This window comes from Filicampus tigris, chromosome 13 (assembly GCF_054856515.1).
Source record: "Filicampus tigris isolate MCC_2025a chromosome 13, RoL_Ftig_1.0, whole genome shotgun sequence".
In the NCBI taxonomy this organism is placed as follows: domain Eukaryota; kingdom Metazoa; phylum Chordata; class Actinopteri; order Syngnathiformes; family Syngnathidae; genus Filicampus; species Filicampus tigris.
This window is the reverse complement of record NC_141229.1, coordinates 2,945,183-2,961,428: the sequence shown is the minus strand read 5'-3', so window position 1 is coordinate 2,961,428 and position 16,246 is coordinate 2,945,183. Positions and strand designations below refer to the sequence as shown.

The 16,246-nt window shown below is 47.0% G+C and overlaps 1 protein-coding gene across 5 annotated transcripts in view; it reads left to right on the top strand.

Annotated features, from left to right (window-relative positions):
* Positions 1 to 16,246, top strand: part of mideasb (mitotic deacetylase associated SANT domain protein b) — a 24,631-nt gene extending 8,385 nt beyond the window's left edge. For 4 of the 5 annotated variants that reach the window (XM_086048805.1, XM_086048804.1, XM_086048803.1 and 1 more), the window contains 12 exons: positions 504 to 1,963; positions 4,123 to 4,419; positions 6,452 to 6,767; positions 7,989 to 8,055; positions 9,178 to 9,320; positions 9,407 to 9,510; positions 10,661 to 10,736; positions 11,111 to 11,199; positions 11,985 to 12,137; positions 12,204 to 12,320; positions 13,001 to 13,158; positions 14,400 to 16,246. In XM_086048805.1, the coding sequence (XP_085904931.1) occupies positions 680 to 1,963; positions 4,123 to 4,419; positions 6,452 to 6,767; positions 7,989 to 8,055; positions 9,178 to 9,320; positions 9,407 to 9,510; positions 10,661 to 10,736; positions 11,111 to 11,199; positions 11,985 to 12,137; positions 12,204 to 12,320; positions 13,001 to 13,158; positions 14,400 to 14,649 (3,054 nt within the window). In that variant the 5' untranslated portion in view covers positions 504 to 679 and the 3' untranslated portion in view covers positions 14,650 to 16,246. The remainder of the gene's footprint in view (positions 1 to 503; positions 1,964 to 4,122; positions 4,420 to 6,451; positions 6,768 to 7,988; positions 8,056 to 9,177; positions 9,321 to 9,406; positions 9,511 to 10,660; positions 10,737 to 11,110; positions 11,200 to 11,984; positions 12,138 to 12,203; positions 12,321 to 13,000; positions 13,159 to 14,399) is intronic. The other variant, XR_015089237.1, reaches the window with a different exon arrangement.

The following is a 16,246-nucleotide window of genomic DNA, read 5'->3' as shown; positions in this document are numbered from 1 at the left end:
GGCAGTGAATGAGTTAAGGGACAGGAAATGTAACCGCCTCGCACTCTCGCCACACGTCTGCAAACAAATGCAGTGCAGCTCAGCCTCTGCCTAGCGATAGCTTTAGGAATTTGCCCAAAATGGCTGCTTGAATCCCAAATGACAGACTTTCTGTTCAATTTCAGACATGTTTATTTGAGACTTTTTTTTTTGTCTGGATTTAGTGTAAAAACAGGAGTCTGAAGCTATTTCTTTTCCAACTTGACCAGGGGTGCTACTCACTCTGTTTTTTTTGGGGGGGGCGGCTATGCCACCCCATTGCCATTAACCTGATTACACGAGCTTGCAAAAACTGGTGACTTTTCAGGGGCATCTTGTGGCCCCCGAAAAAGGCGATTATCAGAAAAATGCTATTAAAGAGGATTTCCAAGGGGGGGGGGGGGGGGGGGGGTTTACCGGTGACCAACTAACACTTTACGACAACATATTTAATGAGATCTTGCTCGTTTTTCTCCCCCCCCCAGGTTGTCGCGCATGGATGAGGAAAGAACCATCAGACTTGGAAGAGGAAGATAATTCGATGTCCATGTAGTTCAAATTCCGACTTCCGTGAAGAACGATTAGCGTGACTGAGCAGCTTTCCCCCCCCCCCCCCCGCCGCCCGCCACCCTCCCCCACCCCTCCCGACGCCGGCTTTTTAATGCTGACCATGAGCGTACCGGCCCAGCAGAAACCTGGCGCAAAACGAACGGGCAAACGCATCACATTTTTTTCCGATCCCACCGGAGCCATGAAGGAGAGCGGCCAGCACGCCGAAGGGGCCTACTACATCCAGGGCGGCGGCGGCGATCCCGGCAAAACGGAGGCGCCGAGTGGCGTGGCGGCTAATCCGGAGGGCCATCGCGTGTACCTCAACTCGGTCATCTTCAGCCCTGACAAGGGCGACCAGAACAGGGGTCACTATCAGCAGACGGTGCCTATGAAGTGGGCCCAGGAGGAATCCGGCCAGCCGCAGCCCAGAGCTGCCCCTTGGACCTCCGTGGCCAACTGGGGGCAGAACTTTGCCAACTACTTGAGTGACTCCAGGAACCAGACGGCCTTCATAAAACAGACGCAAGAAACCGGAGACAAGCAAGCGGCCAGGCTCGACCCGACGGCGGACTTATACCGAGACGCCGCGAAGGCCAGGGGCCCGGAGTGGGACCGGCGGCCGCAGGCTTTTCAGGAGACCCTGAAACCGGGGGCGCTGAACCCCCGGCCCAACAGCGCGTCCCGGCCGGCGGGCAGCTCGGTCTTGCAGCCCTTTCAGTTGGCCTTCGGGCAGCCCCGCCAGCACCTGCCCGCCTACTACCAAAGCTTCCAAGGCAACGCCAGGTTGCCCAACCCGCCCAACTACCCTGTGCAGGCCAAGCCCCCCCAGCAGGCGCCGCAACTGCAGCGGCAGGATCTTATCCAGCAGCAACTTCGACAGCAGCAGCAGCAGCAGCAGCAGCAGCAGCAGATCATTCTCCAGCAGCAGCAGCTCCAAATGCAACATCAGCAGTTGCAACAACAAAGCCAGCATGCGCTCGACTACTACCCGCCCAACGTGCACCCCCACCCGCAGTTCGTAGGAGCCGCCGCCCCGCCCCAAATCCAGGAACCGCTCATCCAGGACATCACCCCGGAACCGCAGCCCTTAGACCCGCCGTCGCTTCCCCCTCCCGTGCCGGATCCCTTGTCGGAGACGCAGAATCTGCGTCGGTCGCGGCGCCTCTCCAAGGAAGGCGGCGCGCCGTCGGACGACAACCCCTTCCCGGGCGACCCGGCGATGCAGGGCCCCCCGAACGGGACGCGCGGCGGTGACGCCGACGTCCTGGCCGCCCCGACGGGGGTCATCCAGAGCGCGCCGCGGCGCAAGCGCAGAGTGTCGCAGGAGGTCAACTTGGAAACTCTTGCGCAGAAGGCCTCGGAGATGGAGACGCTGCCGTCACGGGACGTCAAGGTACGCGTCCCGACGTCGTTCCAGTACGGGGTGTGGATGTCGAAATTGGGAAAAGTGAAAAAGTCTCACCCCTCCCCGAGAGCCGTTTTTTGGAATGCATATTTACGAGGGGTGTGCATCTTTCCACAAAAGACGATTCGACGCGGTTTTCGATGCGAGGTGCGAAACGGTTCAAGGACGGTTCCATTTGAAATTGGAACGAGTGAGATTACGATTCGATACGGCGAAGTATAGCTTGTAGTTTGTTATTGAACACACATTTGAATGAAGTTGTCAGTACTGTAAATTCCTTCTAGGATATAAAAGACGATTCCTTACGTATCCCGATGCACTTCAAAGTGAAACGATTCAGTTCAATTCGATGAACTCGCACCTTTTAAATCCCAAAACGTTCTCTCGATTCAAACCGATTTTTGTTACACCTCTAATGTTTACCGCACTCAAAGCGGAAGTCAACGCAAACATTTTTTTTTTCAAGAATATGTTCTATGCAAGCCCACTAGTTGAAGCACTCCGATAAATATTGCGTTTGTCGAATAAGTGTTAATCCACTCGTTTTTAGCCATCTGCGGGGGCGGCCATTTTGTCTTCTGCCGACTGAAAATGACATCACAACTGCTCACCACGACCGATCACGGCTGACCTGTTTTCTGAATCTGAGCCGTGATTGGTCGTTGCGAGCAGTCGTGATGTCATTTTCAGTCCACAGAAGTGACAAAATGGCCGCCCCCGGAGATGGCTAAAAACGAGTGGATTATTAACACTTATTCCACAAACGCAAAATGAATCAGAATGCCGTGTTTCAACTAGTGGGCCTGCTGGCAACGTATTCTTGAAAAAAAATCTGTTTGGCTTGACTTCCGCTTTAAATAGTACCCGTCGGCCGCAAGATCTCATCAGTTTCATTTTCCACAAACGAGAAACAAATTGAAAGTTTCAGTCTGGCAAAGGTTACAAAGCCATTATTGGACTTGCCAGCCATGAATTTCACAAGAACGACATCCAAACTAACTGCGGGCCGTGCTTCAACATTCAACCGGAAGACTGGACAAAAATGGCATCGGTACAAAAACGGAACCTCCCAGCGTCCCGTTTCAATAAACAGATCAAATCCCGCCCCGGCTGGTATCATGCAGAGTCATGAGCGGTGATTGCGCAACAAGTTGCTCGACAACAACAGCGGTGCTCAACGTGGCCTACATTGGCCCGCTGACATCTCGTACAAACCGTGTGTTTGGTTACATGCCTGCATCCCACCCCCACCCCCCCTCCCAGCCCCGCCCCCTTCTCCCCAATCCATCAAAGGAGACTCCAGCCTGGCCTCACTTACCCTCCCCCCTCCCCCCTACAACACACACAAACACGCTCACGCTCTCTCTTCATGCAGCACTCAGCAAAATATCTCTCTGGGGTAGTTGCTGGGGTTTTCCACCACCCAACGACAGTCACTTTACGTTTTGCAACACTGCTGGCAAATGTTGAACATATCAAACCTGTTTTCGATTTGTACCTCAAGGATCAACATTTTTTTTTTTTTTTTTTTGAATCCGCCATGGTGAAATTGTCTGATGAGAACAAATCTCCTGAGCGCTCAACTGACAAGTATTTGTAGCACACCGCCTCCCCCGCTTGTCCGCTCCGTGGTTGTAAGTGAACGAAAACGAACAAAATAAGTCAAACTGAAATTGGAAAAAAAAAAGCGTACATTTCCGTTCACAAAATAAATAAGCGAGTGGCTGAAAAAAAAACAAAAAAAAATAACTGAAAATACAAGTTTATAAAAGGAACTCTTAATTATTGCCAAAATGTCATTCTTTTTTTTTTTTTTTTTTCAAATAATATCATATATTAACTTTCGGGGATTCATTTTAAATGTATTTGTTTTGGTATTGATGTCCAGAAGAAGGAAGGGTCAAACAGTCGCTTGTCAATAGTTTATTTTATGACACAATATGTAGTGACCTTTTTTTTTCTTCAGTATTTCACTTGATGAATGCTCTATAGAAACAAAAAACTAAAAGAACTGTAAAAACAAATTAAAATTTACTGAATTTAAAAAAAAAAAAAGTCCAAATGAAATCAACTTTAAACTATAATGAAAATTCACCAACTATTCCAACACTTGTGCTTCCTTCAATGTCCTCTCTCGTGTTCACCAGGAGCCGCACAGGCCCTGGGGTCCCTCCCAGCCGGGCGGCCCCAACCTCAAGCGGCCGCGAGACGACGGCCTGCTCCCGCTCGTCATCCCCGTGTCGGTGCCGGTGCGCCGGCTGGAGCTGTCGTCGTGCGGCGAGCGCGCTGCCGCCGCCGCCGCCGCGCCGGCGTCCGCTTGGCCGCCGCCGCCGCCGCCCAGGCCCTCCAACCCGCCGGAGATGGCCGGCGCGGAGCGCAAGCCGTCGGTCATCGTCACTCGCCGCCGCTCGCTGAGGAACTCGCTAACGGAGGGCTCGGAGCAGGTAGGAGCAGCGCCCTGCAGTATATTAACTAGAGATAGACCGATATGCTTTTTTTCAGGGCCGATACCGATTATTAGAAGTCAAGGAGGCCGATAACCGATATTTGGAGCCGATATTCATTTTCAGTGAAAAGGAAAATATTGGCGTCAAAATCTAAAGGAAAATGTACTCTTGACTTTGTTGTAACGTCTTTAAGCGTGTTTATTGAACAATATTTCAGGTTTGCATAATGGTGATTTAAAAAAAAAAAAAAATCATTATTACAAGAGATTTTTGACAGTATACGTCTCTGTTATAAAATTCTAACAAAAAGTTCAGGGAGCACCCCGGGGTTGTCGGCATGTCTTAAAAAGGATAAAGGAAAACTTGAACAATAACTCCATGTAGTTTTCTACAGTGAATGAACATTTCGAAATGACAGACATGTTAAACTTCCACATATCTTCCTTTTGATTTCCACGGTTTTAAATTGATTTATTATCGGCCAGCAGAGATTTGAAAAAGGCCGATGCCGATATTCGTCAAATATCGGTGCCGATAATCGGTCTATCCCTAATATTAACAGTAAATCAACAGAACTACTGGAAATAAAAAAAAAGAAAAGGCCTCAAGTGCATATACGTCCTTATAAATGCAAAATGAATGCAATGCCCTCCTCCATCGTGCAAAATTGAAATAATCTGGTTGTTGTAATGTGACGAGAGCCAATGTATTCCATTGCATCGTCTCTGTGGAAGTTCCAGCTATTACAACAAAAGGGCCTTACGCCCCACCACTCACACACACACACACACACACGCACACACACTGCACGCAGACATTCCCATCCCCCCCCACCGGTATCTGTGTCTCCCCTTGCCCCCCCGTTGCCATGCTCACTTTTCCCCTTCATTTGATTAGAAAAGGGAGTCGACATTGTCCCAGATCAGGCAGATTATCAAGCCTTTCGCGTTGTTAAGACCGCGTTGAACTGCCATCCTTTTTTTATTTATTTATTTATTTATTAATTTAAAGTTGCATACTTACACCCTTACACTGAAATTGGTTGATTTTAGCATCGTGGAAGCACATTTTCCTGTAGAAAAAAAAAAAAAAAGGATAAATATCCATAAATGTCTTGATTATAAAATGGATCTATCATTAATAACTTCCATACAAGTGTAAAAATATGTGACGAAATTAGGTGGAAACGAAATGAAACAAAAATTGTGAAAAAAAAATCACAATAATAGAATAAAATCACAATAAAATGAAACCATTGAAATGATGAAAGCAGCAGCAGCATTTGAATCAATTCGAATAAAACAAATGATCATTAAAACCACTAACATAGAGTTCAATTGACAGATGAACATGGAGGAAAAATAAGTTCACGTTAAGAAAAAAAAAACCTTGTGTGTGTGCATAACCTCCCAAAAATACAGAAGTCATGTGGATTACACGATTCGATTGTGAGTTGTCATACACGTCGAAAAATAACGTAAAATAAACAAAATAGAGAAGAATTCAGGTCAAGAAATTAATGTTACAACAAATGCAACGAGACGTGCATCGTTAGTTGTCGAACAAGTGGAAAAATAAGCATAACTGTACATAAAAAATAATTCAATGAATACTAATCCAAATAATCTTAAAAAATGATAGTATACATTTATATTGTTAGTCATGTCCAAACTAAAAATAACTAAAACTGAAAATTATGACTAAAAAAAAAAAAGAACTACGACCTTACATTTATATTGTTGTCATACAAGTGGAACAATAAGTTACCGTAGCAAAAAAATATAATATAATATATATCTTTTTTTCCAAAATAAAAATGTGATTACACATTTAAGTTGTTAGCTCGAATATGAGCGTTGCAAAACAAAGCACACACACGTTAAAAAAAAAAAAAAAAAAACCTTCATCCTCTGGCACCTGCTGGACTACGCTCTCGATAAATCCGGTCGTATTCCAAAATTGACCGCTGAACTTTGTATTCTTCATTTATTTATTTGCACTTGTGTCACGCGGTTTTGCTCCCCGGCAGAACGGCGAGGGGGCGCGGGCCGACGACGAGGTGAAAAAGCTGAAGCGCCGCCCCCGGCCCGAGCCGCTCTTCATCCCGCCGCCCAAGCCCGGCGCCTTCGCGGCGCCGCCCGCCGTCTACTCGGCCGTGGCGCCGTACCAGAGCCACCTGCGCTCGCCCGTCCGCCTGGCCGACAACCCGCTGGCCGTGCCGCCCTACACGCCGCCGCCCATCCTCAGCCCCGTGCGCGAGGGCTCCGGACTCTACTTCTCCACCTTCCTGTCGGCGGCGCCGTCCGCCACGCCCAAGTCGGCCGCGCGCAGCCTGCTCTGCTCGAGTAAGGACGCCACGCAAACACAAACAAGCAAATGTCACCATCCAAAGCCCAACCCCGACTCGGAACCTTCATTTGCAACCCCGATTTGAATTAAGGCTTGAAAAGACGAACGAACATCATTTGAAACTTTAACGCTATCTTAAAAACCCTGATTAGAAAAACTTAATCGGGGCTTGAAACCTGAATTTGAAAGCGTAACTCTGGCTTCAAAGCCGAAATTGAAACCGTAACCACGGCTTCAAAAGCTATTTTGAAAACCCAATCCTTGTTTGAACACCTAACCCAGCTTTGCAACCCTAACTGTCTTGAAACCTGAATTTTGAAACCATAACCCTGCTTTGACACCCTGACCGAAGCTCGAAATCCTCATGAGAAACCTCAACCCTGTCTCGAAACCCTAATTAGAAAAACTTAATCAGAACTTGAAACCTTCATTTGAAACTCCAATTCTGGCTTCAAACCCTCAATTGAAACAGTAACTCTGGCTTCAAAACCTTATTTTGAAACCCCAACCGTGTCTTGAAACCATACCATTTCAAACCCCAACCCTGAAGTTTATTTCATTTTGACTTTTTAAAATTTTTTTTTATTCAGTAAACCCAACCTAGGTTTGAAACCCTAACTCTGTCTTGAAACCTGAATTTTGAAACCATAACCATGGTTTGACACCCTGACCAAAGCCCGAAATCCTCATTAGAAACCTCAACCCTGTCTCGAAACCCCAATTAGAAAAACATAATCAGCATGAAACCTTAATTTGAAACTCCAACTCTGGCTTGAAACCATACCATTTCAAACCCTAACCCTGACTTGAAATCTTAATTTGAAACTGGAAGTCTGGCTTCAACCTTGTCATTTTTTTTTTAAACCCTTGTTTGAAACCCTAACCATGGCTTCAAACCTTTATTCAAAACCATACCACTGGACTCAAATCATAAATTGAAATCCCCCGCCCCAAACCAGGCTTGAGACCTTCGTTTCTTTTGTAAAATCTGAAACCCTAACCCAGGCGTCAAACACTTCTCTAAGCCTTGTTTGCTCGGAATCCTAATTCGAAACCCCAACTATACAGTCACTTCAAAGCACTACTTTGAAATCTTTACGCTTGTTTCAAACCCCGAGCCAGCCCTGAGAGCCTAATTTCACATTTTTTGCCTTTAAAAAAAAAAAAAAAAAAACCCAATTTCGCTCCCTAATTTGAACTTGTTTTTGCTGGTTCAGGTAGCTGCGACATGACTCCTCCGGTTCTGTCCGCAGTGAGTGAGCCCACTCCAGTCAGCATTGAGCCGTGAGTGTTTTCCTCTTCTCGGTGGCAGTACACACGCACACACACACACACACCCCCACACACGCACACACACGCTCCGCAGGCAATTATCCAGATCATAACACCGAGCTGAATCATGAGCTGTCCCCGGCGAGACGTGTCGAATTTGCAAAGGCAGCACAAGCCCTCTTTTGCCGCGTCATCCTCGGCCACCGCAAGCTGCCCGGTCGACGCCGTCACCAGGACCGCCACCCGCTTCACTCGAGCGGCAGAGCAGCCGAAGCGCACTTGTAACTCCACTCGTGAATAACAAGTCGTCATACGCGCTCAACTGTTCGCCGTTACTGCCGTACAGTCGCGGGTTTATTGGGCGGGAATATGGTGCAACGCGTCTAAAATTCCACACTCGGCCAAATCTCTTAAATTAGAAAAAAAAAAAAAAAAAAAAAAAAAAAAAGGCAATCAAAAGCAAAATTCCACCTAACAAGTGTGACGTACCGCCTCATAGTTCAGAGGTCGCGGGTTCGATCCCGGCTCCGGCCTCCCTGTGTGGAGTTTGCGTGTTCTCCCCTGTGCCTGCGTGGCTTTTCTCCGGGTACTCCGGTTTCCTCCCACGTTCCAAAAACATGCATGCTAAGTTGATTGGACTCCCTAAATCGCCCCTCGGTGTGATTGCGAGTGCGGATGTTTGTCTCTGCGTGCCCTGCGATTGGCTGGCAACCAATTCGGGGGGGGTGTCCCCCGCCTACTGCCCGAAGACAGCGACCCCTTGTGAGGAGAAGCGGCATCGATAACGGAGGGATGGATGGAAGTGTGACGTCAATATCAGTCAGTCAGTCAGAGGTCGGATGACAAAAGTAATGCAAACTCATCTGTGGCTCCATCACGTCAACTTTTCATGTTTCGTGAAACAACGATATGTAAACGTGTGTGAAGACCTTAACCTAGACACTATATAAATAGATAAATCGACTATACAAACTATGTGCGTATGTATTTAAAAAAAAAAAAAAAAAAAAAAAGCCTACTGACTGACCAAATTGAAGCATTTTTTTTTTTTGCGGCCTGAATTTGAATTTGATGAATTGTTGAAATTGTCCCAAAGCTAATCAGCTAATCCCGTTTCCACGTCGCGTTCGCCAGACGAATCAACATGGGGTCGCAGTACCAGGCGGACGTGCCGGACCTGAGGCCGCGCTCCCTGGTGGAGCTGGACACGCACGGAGCCGAGCTGGTCTGGGCTCCCCTGAGCCGGCTGGAGGACAAGCCGGACTACCACAAAAGAGGTACGGCCGAAAAGACAAGCGATAGGGGACAGGCCCCGCCACTCCCCCCTCCCCTCCTGAAAGTGTCTTTGTCCCTTTTGCGTCAGTGAAAGACCTGATGCACCTGGCATGTTCCAGCGCTTTGTGCGGCGGAGGCAGCAACCAGGAGCTGGCCCACCATTGTCTGCACCTGTGCGACGGCGACGTCACGGTGAGCCGTCGGGAAAAGCGGCAACGTCCGAAACGTGCTTCGAAAAGCAAAAACCCCGACAACAAATGTGAAACCCAAAAGTAACTCTGTGACTTGATGTCCTCAGCCGGTCCGGGAAGGCTAAACCGGGCTTGAAGTCTGAATCTAAAACCCTCACGCTGGCTTCGAACTCAAATTTGACACCCTAACCCAGGCTTGAAAGCCAAATCTTGTCTTGAAACCCTAACATCTGTTTAAAACTCAAATTTGAGCTTTGAACCCTGATTTGAAACCATAACCTTGCCTATAAACCCTGATTTTGAAACTTTGACCCTAATTTGAAACCCTCACCTGTTTTTAAACCTTAATTTGAAACCCTAACCTCGGCTTCATATCCTGTTTGAAACTGTCCCTGTCTCGAAAGCTTGATTTGAAAACACTAACCCATACTTCAAACCCGAATTTGAAACTCTCTAACGCTTGTTTGAAACCCTTGCCCAGGCTTGAAGCCCTAAATTCAAATGCTCACCTCGGATTCAAACCCGAATTTGAAACCCTCACCCTCATTTGAATCCTGACTTTGAAATGCTAATCTAGGCTTCAAACCCTTGTTTGAAACCCTAACCCAGGCTTGAAACCTTGCTTCAAACTCTTTTTTTTTTTTTTTTTTGTGATCCTTGTATGAAACCCTAGCCCTGTATGGAAAACTTTATTTAAAACCTTAACCCTGTCTTAAAACCCTCATTTGAAATCTTAACCTTTGATTATTTTCAACTCTAGTCTGGAAGTCTAACCTCGGCTTCAAGCCTTAATTTGAAACGCTAACCAGGGCTCAACGCTCCAAACTTTCGCACTGCTGCGACCAACTTTACTCGCCCTGGATTCGATCGCACCACTTTCCGGGAAAGTACAGCGTGACCGTATTTGCCCACGTCAAGTTTTCGCAATAGGCTTGCCGTCGCTTCGTTTGACGCTCCGGCGTTGCCACGGCAACGGAGACAGCGCAAAGGGCCCGGGGATGTGTGCGTGCGGGCGGGGTCGTCGTCGTCGTCGTCGAGGCGCCCACTCGCCTCTGCTCTGCAGTCGGGCGAGGCCGCGAAGTTGATTGACGTTCGGGAGATCTCGCCTGGGCAGACCCAAACGAAACTTTGTGATTTGCTTTGTCTTGCAGGCGGCTTTATCCCTGCTCATGCTGAGCGATCCCGTCTTGCCCAAGTCGCACCCGTTGTCCGACTACCACTACTCAGGTTTGTCATTTGTGTTGCCGCCGTGCTCGCCGCTAAACGCCGCGCCGCTCCGCGCAACTGAACGCCTCGCTCTCACGCGGACCGTTTGGAAATCTGTCGCTAATCGAAACAGCGGTAGAGATTTTTTTTTTTTTTTTGAATGAAATTCTACAGTACAATAAAGTTACTCAACTGCACCTCAACTGCACTTCTCAGGTAATGTAAACCGCGTTAGCTATTTGAATATAATAAACCGCCGCTAGCGAGAGCAAATTGTACTCCGTAACATGTGGTTTGGCTAAAGTGAGGATGGACACAGCCACGGGTGCTTTTGTTGTTAGCATAGCGCCGCTAGCGCGCCGCTCGGATGCTAAATCTTTTCTTGTGTCTGTCAGGATCTGACAAGTGGTCCGCGGCCGAGAGACGTCAGTTCAACAAAGGCATGGCCACCTACAAGAAGGATTTCTTCATGGTGCAGAAACAGGCAAGTCTGCAATCGCAACGGTCGAGTAAGACAGCAGCGCGAGTGAGCGTGAGTGGCACGCACATCTGTCTCAGGCTCCTGAGGTTTGGGGTTCATGCGTGGGGTCTGAAACGTCGCGATTTGGTCCATCACGACCCGATCCACAAAAAAAATCTCAAGTCGTCACGCCCGAAAAGGAAGCCTCGCGTTTTGGTTTGAAGCGGGCCCTTTCGGGGTCATCTGAATTCTTTCCAGGGCTCCTACCCTGAGCCTGTTTCACATATAACAACATGAGATTTTAGTAGGTGTGCCCCCACAAAAAAAAAAAAAAAAGAAAAAAAAGTCCTGTCCTAACAGACACAGGAAGTCTGCCATTTTGGTTCAAAACGGACATTCTCAGGTCATTTTCACTAGTTTTAGGGGTCCTTCAAAGAATTTAACCCCAAGAACTGTTTCACGTGTCAACATTGAAATTTGGTAGGCATGTCTATCAGGAGTTGACCCACAAAAAAGTGTCAAGAAGCTACGATTAAAAAGACAACAGGAAGCCTGCCAATTTGGTTTGAAGTGGCCATCCTGGCTCATTAAAAAATAACGAATCAGCCCCAAAAGCCAGTTTGAATGATTGCATCATTCAATTTGGTAGGTGTGTGTGACCTGCAAAAAAGTCTCAATGTTCGAAAACACACAGGAAATCTGCTGTTTAGGTTCAAAGTGGCCATTTCGGGCAATTTTGCCCATTTCCAGGCGACCTTTAAAAACACACCGCATTGATGTAAATTAATGTAGTTGGGTCTTTTCTGCAGGTGAGCACCAAAACGGTGGCGCAGTGCGTCGAGTTTTACTACTCGTACAAAAAGCACGTCAAGGTCGGCCGAAACGGGACGCTCGTCTACGGCGAGGCGGCGCCACCGGATGGCGGGACGGCCGAGGAGGAGGAGGAGACCAACCAAAAGAAGGTCAGCGTCCGTTTCATTGAAAGCGACGGCGGCGCGATCCGACGTTCATCGTCCACGTCTCTGCAGGCCTCTCGCGGGCTGCAGCAGCGGGAGGAGGACAGCAGGAAGTGGGAAGGCTCAGCTGACAGGAAACCGGACGTCGGCCCCGACAGGGCGCCGCGCGCGCTGCCGTCGGCCGAAAACGTGAGTCGGGCGGGAAAGGGAACACAATGCACGAATCAAAGAATGGATGAAGCCTTGTTTATCCAGCCGTGGCGCTGAGACGTTATCGTGCTTTGTTTTGAAGGCTGCAATATTGACTCACGCGGCCTCGTGGGAAATGAAATGACTTTATGAGCCCGCTTAAATCACATTTCCTGGACGTGAATTGTGTCATTTGAAATACAAATCGGGATGTTACGAGCTTGCTGAAGTGTTTCTCTTTTTTTTTTTTGTCCTCTCAAGAGCGGCATGACTCTTCATAATCCTTTGACAGTGCGATGAGTTGTTTTTATTTTTGCATTTCGTCCCATCTCCGGAATATTTGAGAAACACTGCGAGTGGCTTCAAATCATTCAAGTTAGGCCCTCGCCTGCAATTAAAAAAAAAAAATATATATATAAAGCTATCACTATCAACACAATTTAAAGAAATAAAATGTATTGTGTAAATTCTTTTTTTACTCGGTAGCAACGTGCAAAACAATAAAACTCATATTGAGTTTTAAAGAAAAAAAAACATTTATCACGTTCCTTGTGCTTGCTGCCCCCTGGTGGACTTGCAGAAGCATGATCACTTATTGCATAACGTCAGCGCGTGCTGGTAAACGACTTTCACATTTTTTCTGCGTGCCAGCATCACATGAAATCTTCCGGTGTCCGCAGACCGCCACCGTCCTGATCATGAGGGCCCGAGAGGACGTCGTGGCCAAGGATGGAGCGCCGCCGCCGCCTCACGGCCCCCCTCACAGGACCACCCCCCCGACGGGCAACAAGGGCGCCGGGGGCCCTGAGGGAGAGTTCCCCTGCAAGAAATGTGGCAGGTTGGTGTATTCAACATTATGTTAGCACGTGAAGCCGTGAAATCAGCACATGGGAATTACGCAACAGAGTCCTGTCTTGTCATAGCCAACTGTGTCCTAGCAACTGATAACAGGAGACTCATAGTACAGTGTGCTACACGACTCCATCTTCAGAATGGCGTCCCTAACTAATCAAGAAATGATTTATAATTCTAGAATTATTTAGCTATTATATTTTGTTTGAATTAGTATTACAATGTGGAGTTTTAGAAAGGTTCTTAATTTACAAGTGAGAGTATTAACTCTAATATGAGTTGTTGTTGACTTTAGGTACATTTATTTTAGAGGACAGTAAGGCTTCTGGCCTAAACACAAAAAAAAAAAAAAAAAAAACACACAAAAAAAAAGTATAGATTACTAATACTGGTTGAGAAATATGAGCGTCAATATATGAAAACCACTTAATGGCTCCCAAGCTAATATGCTAACTTTACCGGCCTTGGCAACCCCACTCTCTCTACTTTTCATTCAGTGGCTAACAAACTGGTATGCTTGGCAACCTCACTACATCCATTCCCCATTTAGCAACTAACAAACTGATATGCTAACTTTGCCGGACTTGGGAACCTTACTCCATCCACTTTCCACATAGCGGCCAACAAACGGATATGCTAACTAACTTTGCTAGCCTGGGGTGCCCCACTCTATCCACTTTCTATCTATTGGCTAACAAATTAATATTCTCATTAACTTTGATAGCCTGGGAACCTCGCTCTATCCACTCTCCGTCTAGCAGCTATCAAACTGATATGCTAACTTTCCTGGCCTTGGGAACTTCTCTATCCACTTTTCCAGTTTACGGCTAACAAACTGATGTGCTAACTAACTTTGCTAGCCTTGGGAGCCTCATTCTATCCACTTTCCATCTGGCGGCTAACAAACTAATATTCTAATTCAGTTTGCTTAGGAGCTTTGATCTCTATGCTTTCCATCTTGTGGCTGACAAATTGATATGCTAACTTTGCCAGCTTGGGTAACCTCACTCTATTCACTTTCCAAACTTTTGTCCAAGCAAAATGTTATACTTGATACTTTTTGAGCAAGACAACAGTGGAGTGACTAACATGTCAGCATGCTAACTTTTCTCGCCTGGGGAACCTTGCTCCATCACATATTAACACGCTATGTTTGCCAACCTTGAAGAACATCACTCTATCCAGTTCGCTCCTAATAACTCCAATCTGTCCCGATTTCTCCACCAGGGTGTTTTACAAGGTGAAGAGCCGCAGCGCTCACATGAAGAGCCACGCCGAGCAGGAGAAGAAGGCCGCCGCCCAGCGGCAGAAGGAGGCGGAGGACCGTGCCCGCGCCGCCCAGGCCGCCGCCCAAGCCCAGGCCGCCGCTTTCATGGCCGCCCGGCAGCAGAACGGCACGCGGCAGGCGGGCGGCGACAGCGAGGACGACGAGGACGACACTTCCAACAGCGAGGACGACGACGACGACTGGCAGTGACGCACTTCACTGCGGCCGCACCTTCAGGGACGTGTGTGCGTGCGCACGTGTTCATTAAGCTCTGCAACCTCAAATCAAAAGCCACGCTACTCCCCCCCCCCATCACCAAGCTTTTGGCCCTTCCTGCCTTTCCAGGACCTTTGAGCTTTTCACAGGCAGGTGGCGCTGTTGTTGCACGCTAGTGTCTTGGGAGAGTCAATGCCTTTTTGACAATCAAATATATATATATATTAGTGCTGTCAAAAGATTAATCGCGATTAATCGCATTTTTCAACTACATTTTTGACGAAGCTTTGAACCGTTATTTACTTGAGTAAAATCTAGGAATTAATGTGGAAAAAGCTATATTTCAATTCAACGACTGTTCTCATAGCTGTCTTTGATCCTTGAATACGATTCTTTCCCTGTAAAATACAACAGTTGAACGATACACCAAAGATGTACAACAAATATGGTATTTGAATTTGGCTGTGCAAAATGTGCAAATTATTTGGATTTCTCCAATGAGCCGTCAAGTAACTTTTTAAGTAAAACTACGGAAAAGTTCGTATTTGTGATTAATCGCGATTAATCTTTTGACAGCCCTAATTTATATATGTATGTATGTGTACATGTACAGGGTATTGTAATTCCTTCTGTCCTATGTGGCTACTTTATAGTTCCTGTTGTGTTTATATTCCTGTTCATAATTTTTATTAATATAATTATCTTGAGCGTGTTCAGCTTCCTTTTTTTTTTATTTCAACCAATAGGACGTCTGCTTGTTGGTGACTGTGAAGAATTTAAAGGGCAGGCCTGCAATAGATGGAGCGCAACACACACAAAAGACTTTTCACTGGAGTTTTTTTCCTTATGTGAGGACAGCGGAATGCTTCTCTAGCCCAGCCAGGAGGCCTCCTCATGGGCTCGAGTCACGGATGACCACTCCCCCCCACCCCTTAAAATTGTACGGATGTATGGATGGCCCCATTTTCAAGTCACTGACGGATATTTATATGGTTTAGGTTATTTAAAATTTGCCTGGTTCCTTACCATGTTATTTATTTTGGGGGTTTGAGGAGATCCAGGGCATGAGCTGAGGGAAGCCGGGGCCACCTCGTGATCTACCCTCGACAAGAGGCCTCTTCCTGGGTTTAAGCGTCATGGATTACCCCTCCTTGTATGGATGATGTATCAACTCACTGGTGTAATTTATTTGTTTTACATGTTATTTTACAATTGGAGAACCCCTCAACACACACACACATACGTTTCACTGTGAGGAGGGTGGATGCTTTCTCGTAGGCTCAAAAAAACCCTCTTGGCCCCAGATTCTGCTCCGTTGCTATGGCAACAGAGTCACTACAGAGTTTTTCTTTTTTAAAGGCAGATGATGCCTTGAGACGGTTGAGTACCAGAAGGTGACCTTGGGTCTATGCACAGACTGTGTGAGTGCGTGTGTATGTGTGTGTGTGTGTGTGCGTGCGCATGCATGTGTGTTGATGACAAAAAAAAACAAAGCAAAGTGGAAGACTGTTCCTGTTTGATATGTGTAATTTATACTGTATTTCCTTCTGCTTAAATTTTTGCAGGAGAAAAGTTGTTGTAAAAAAAAAAA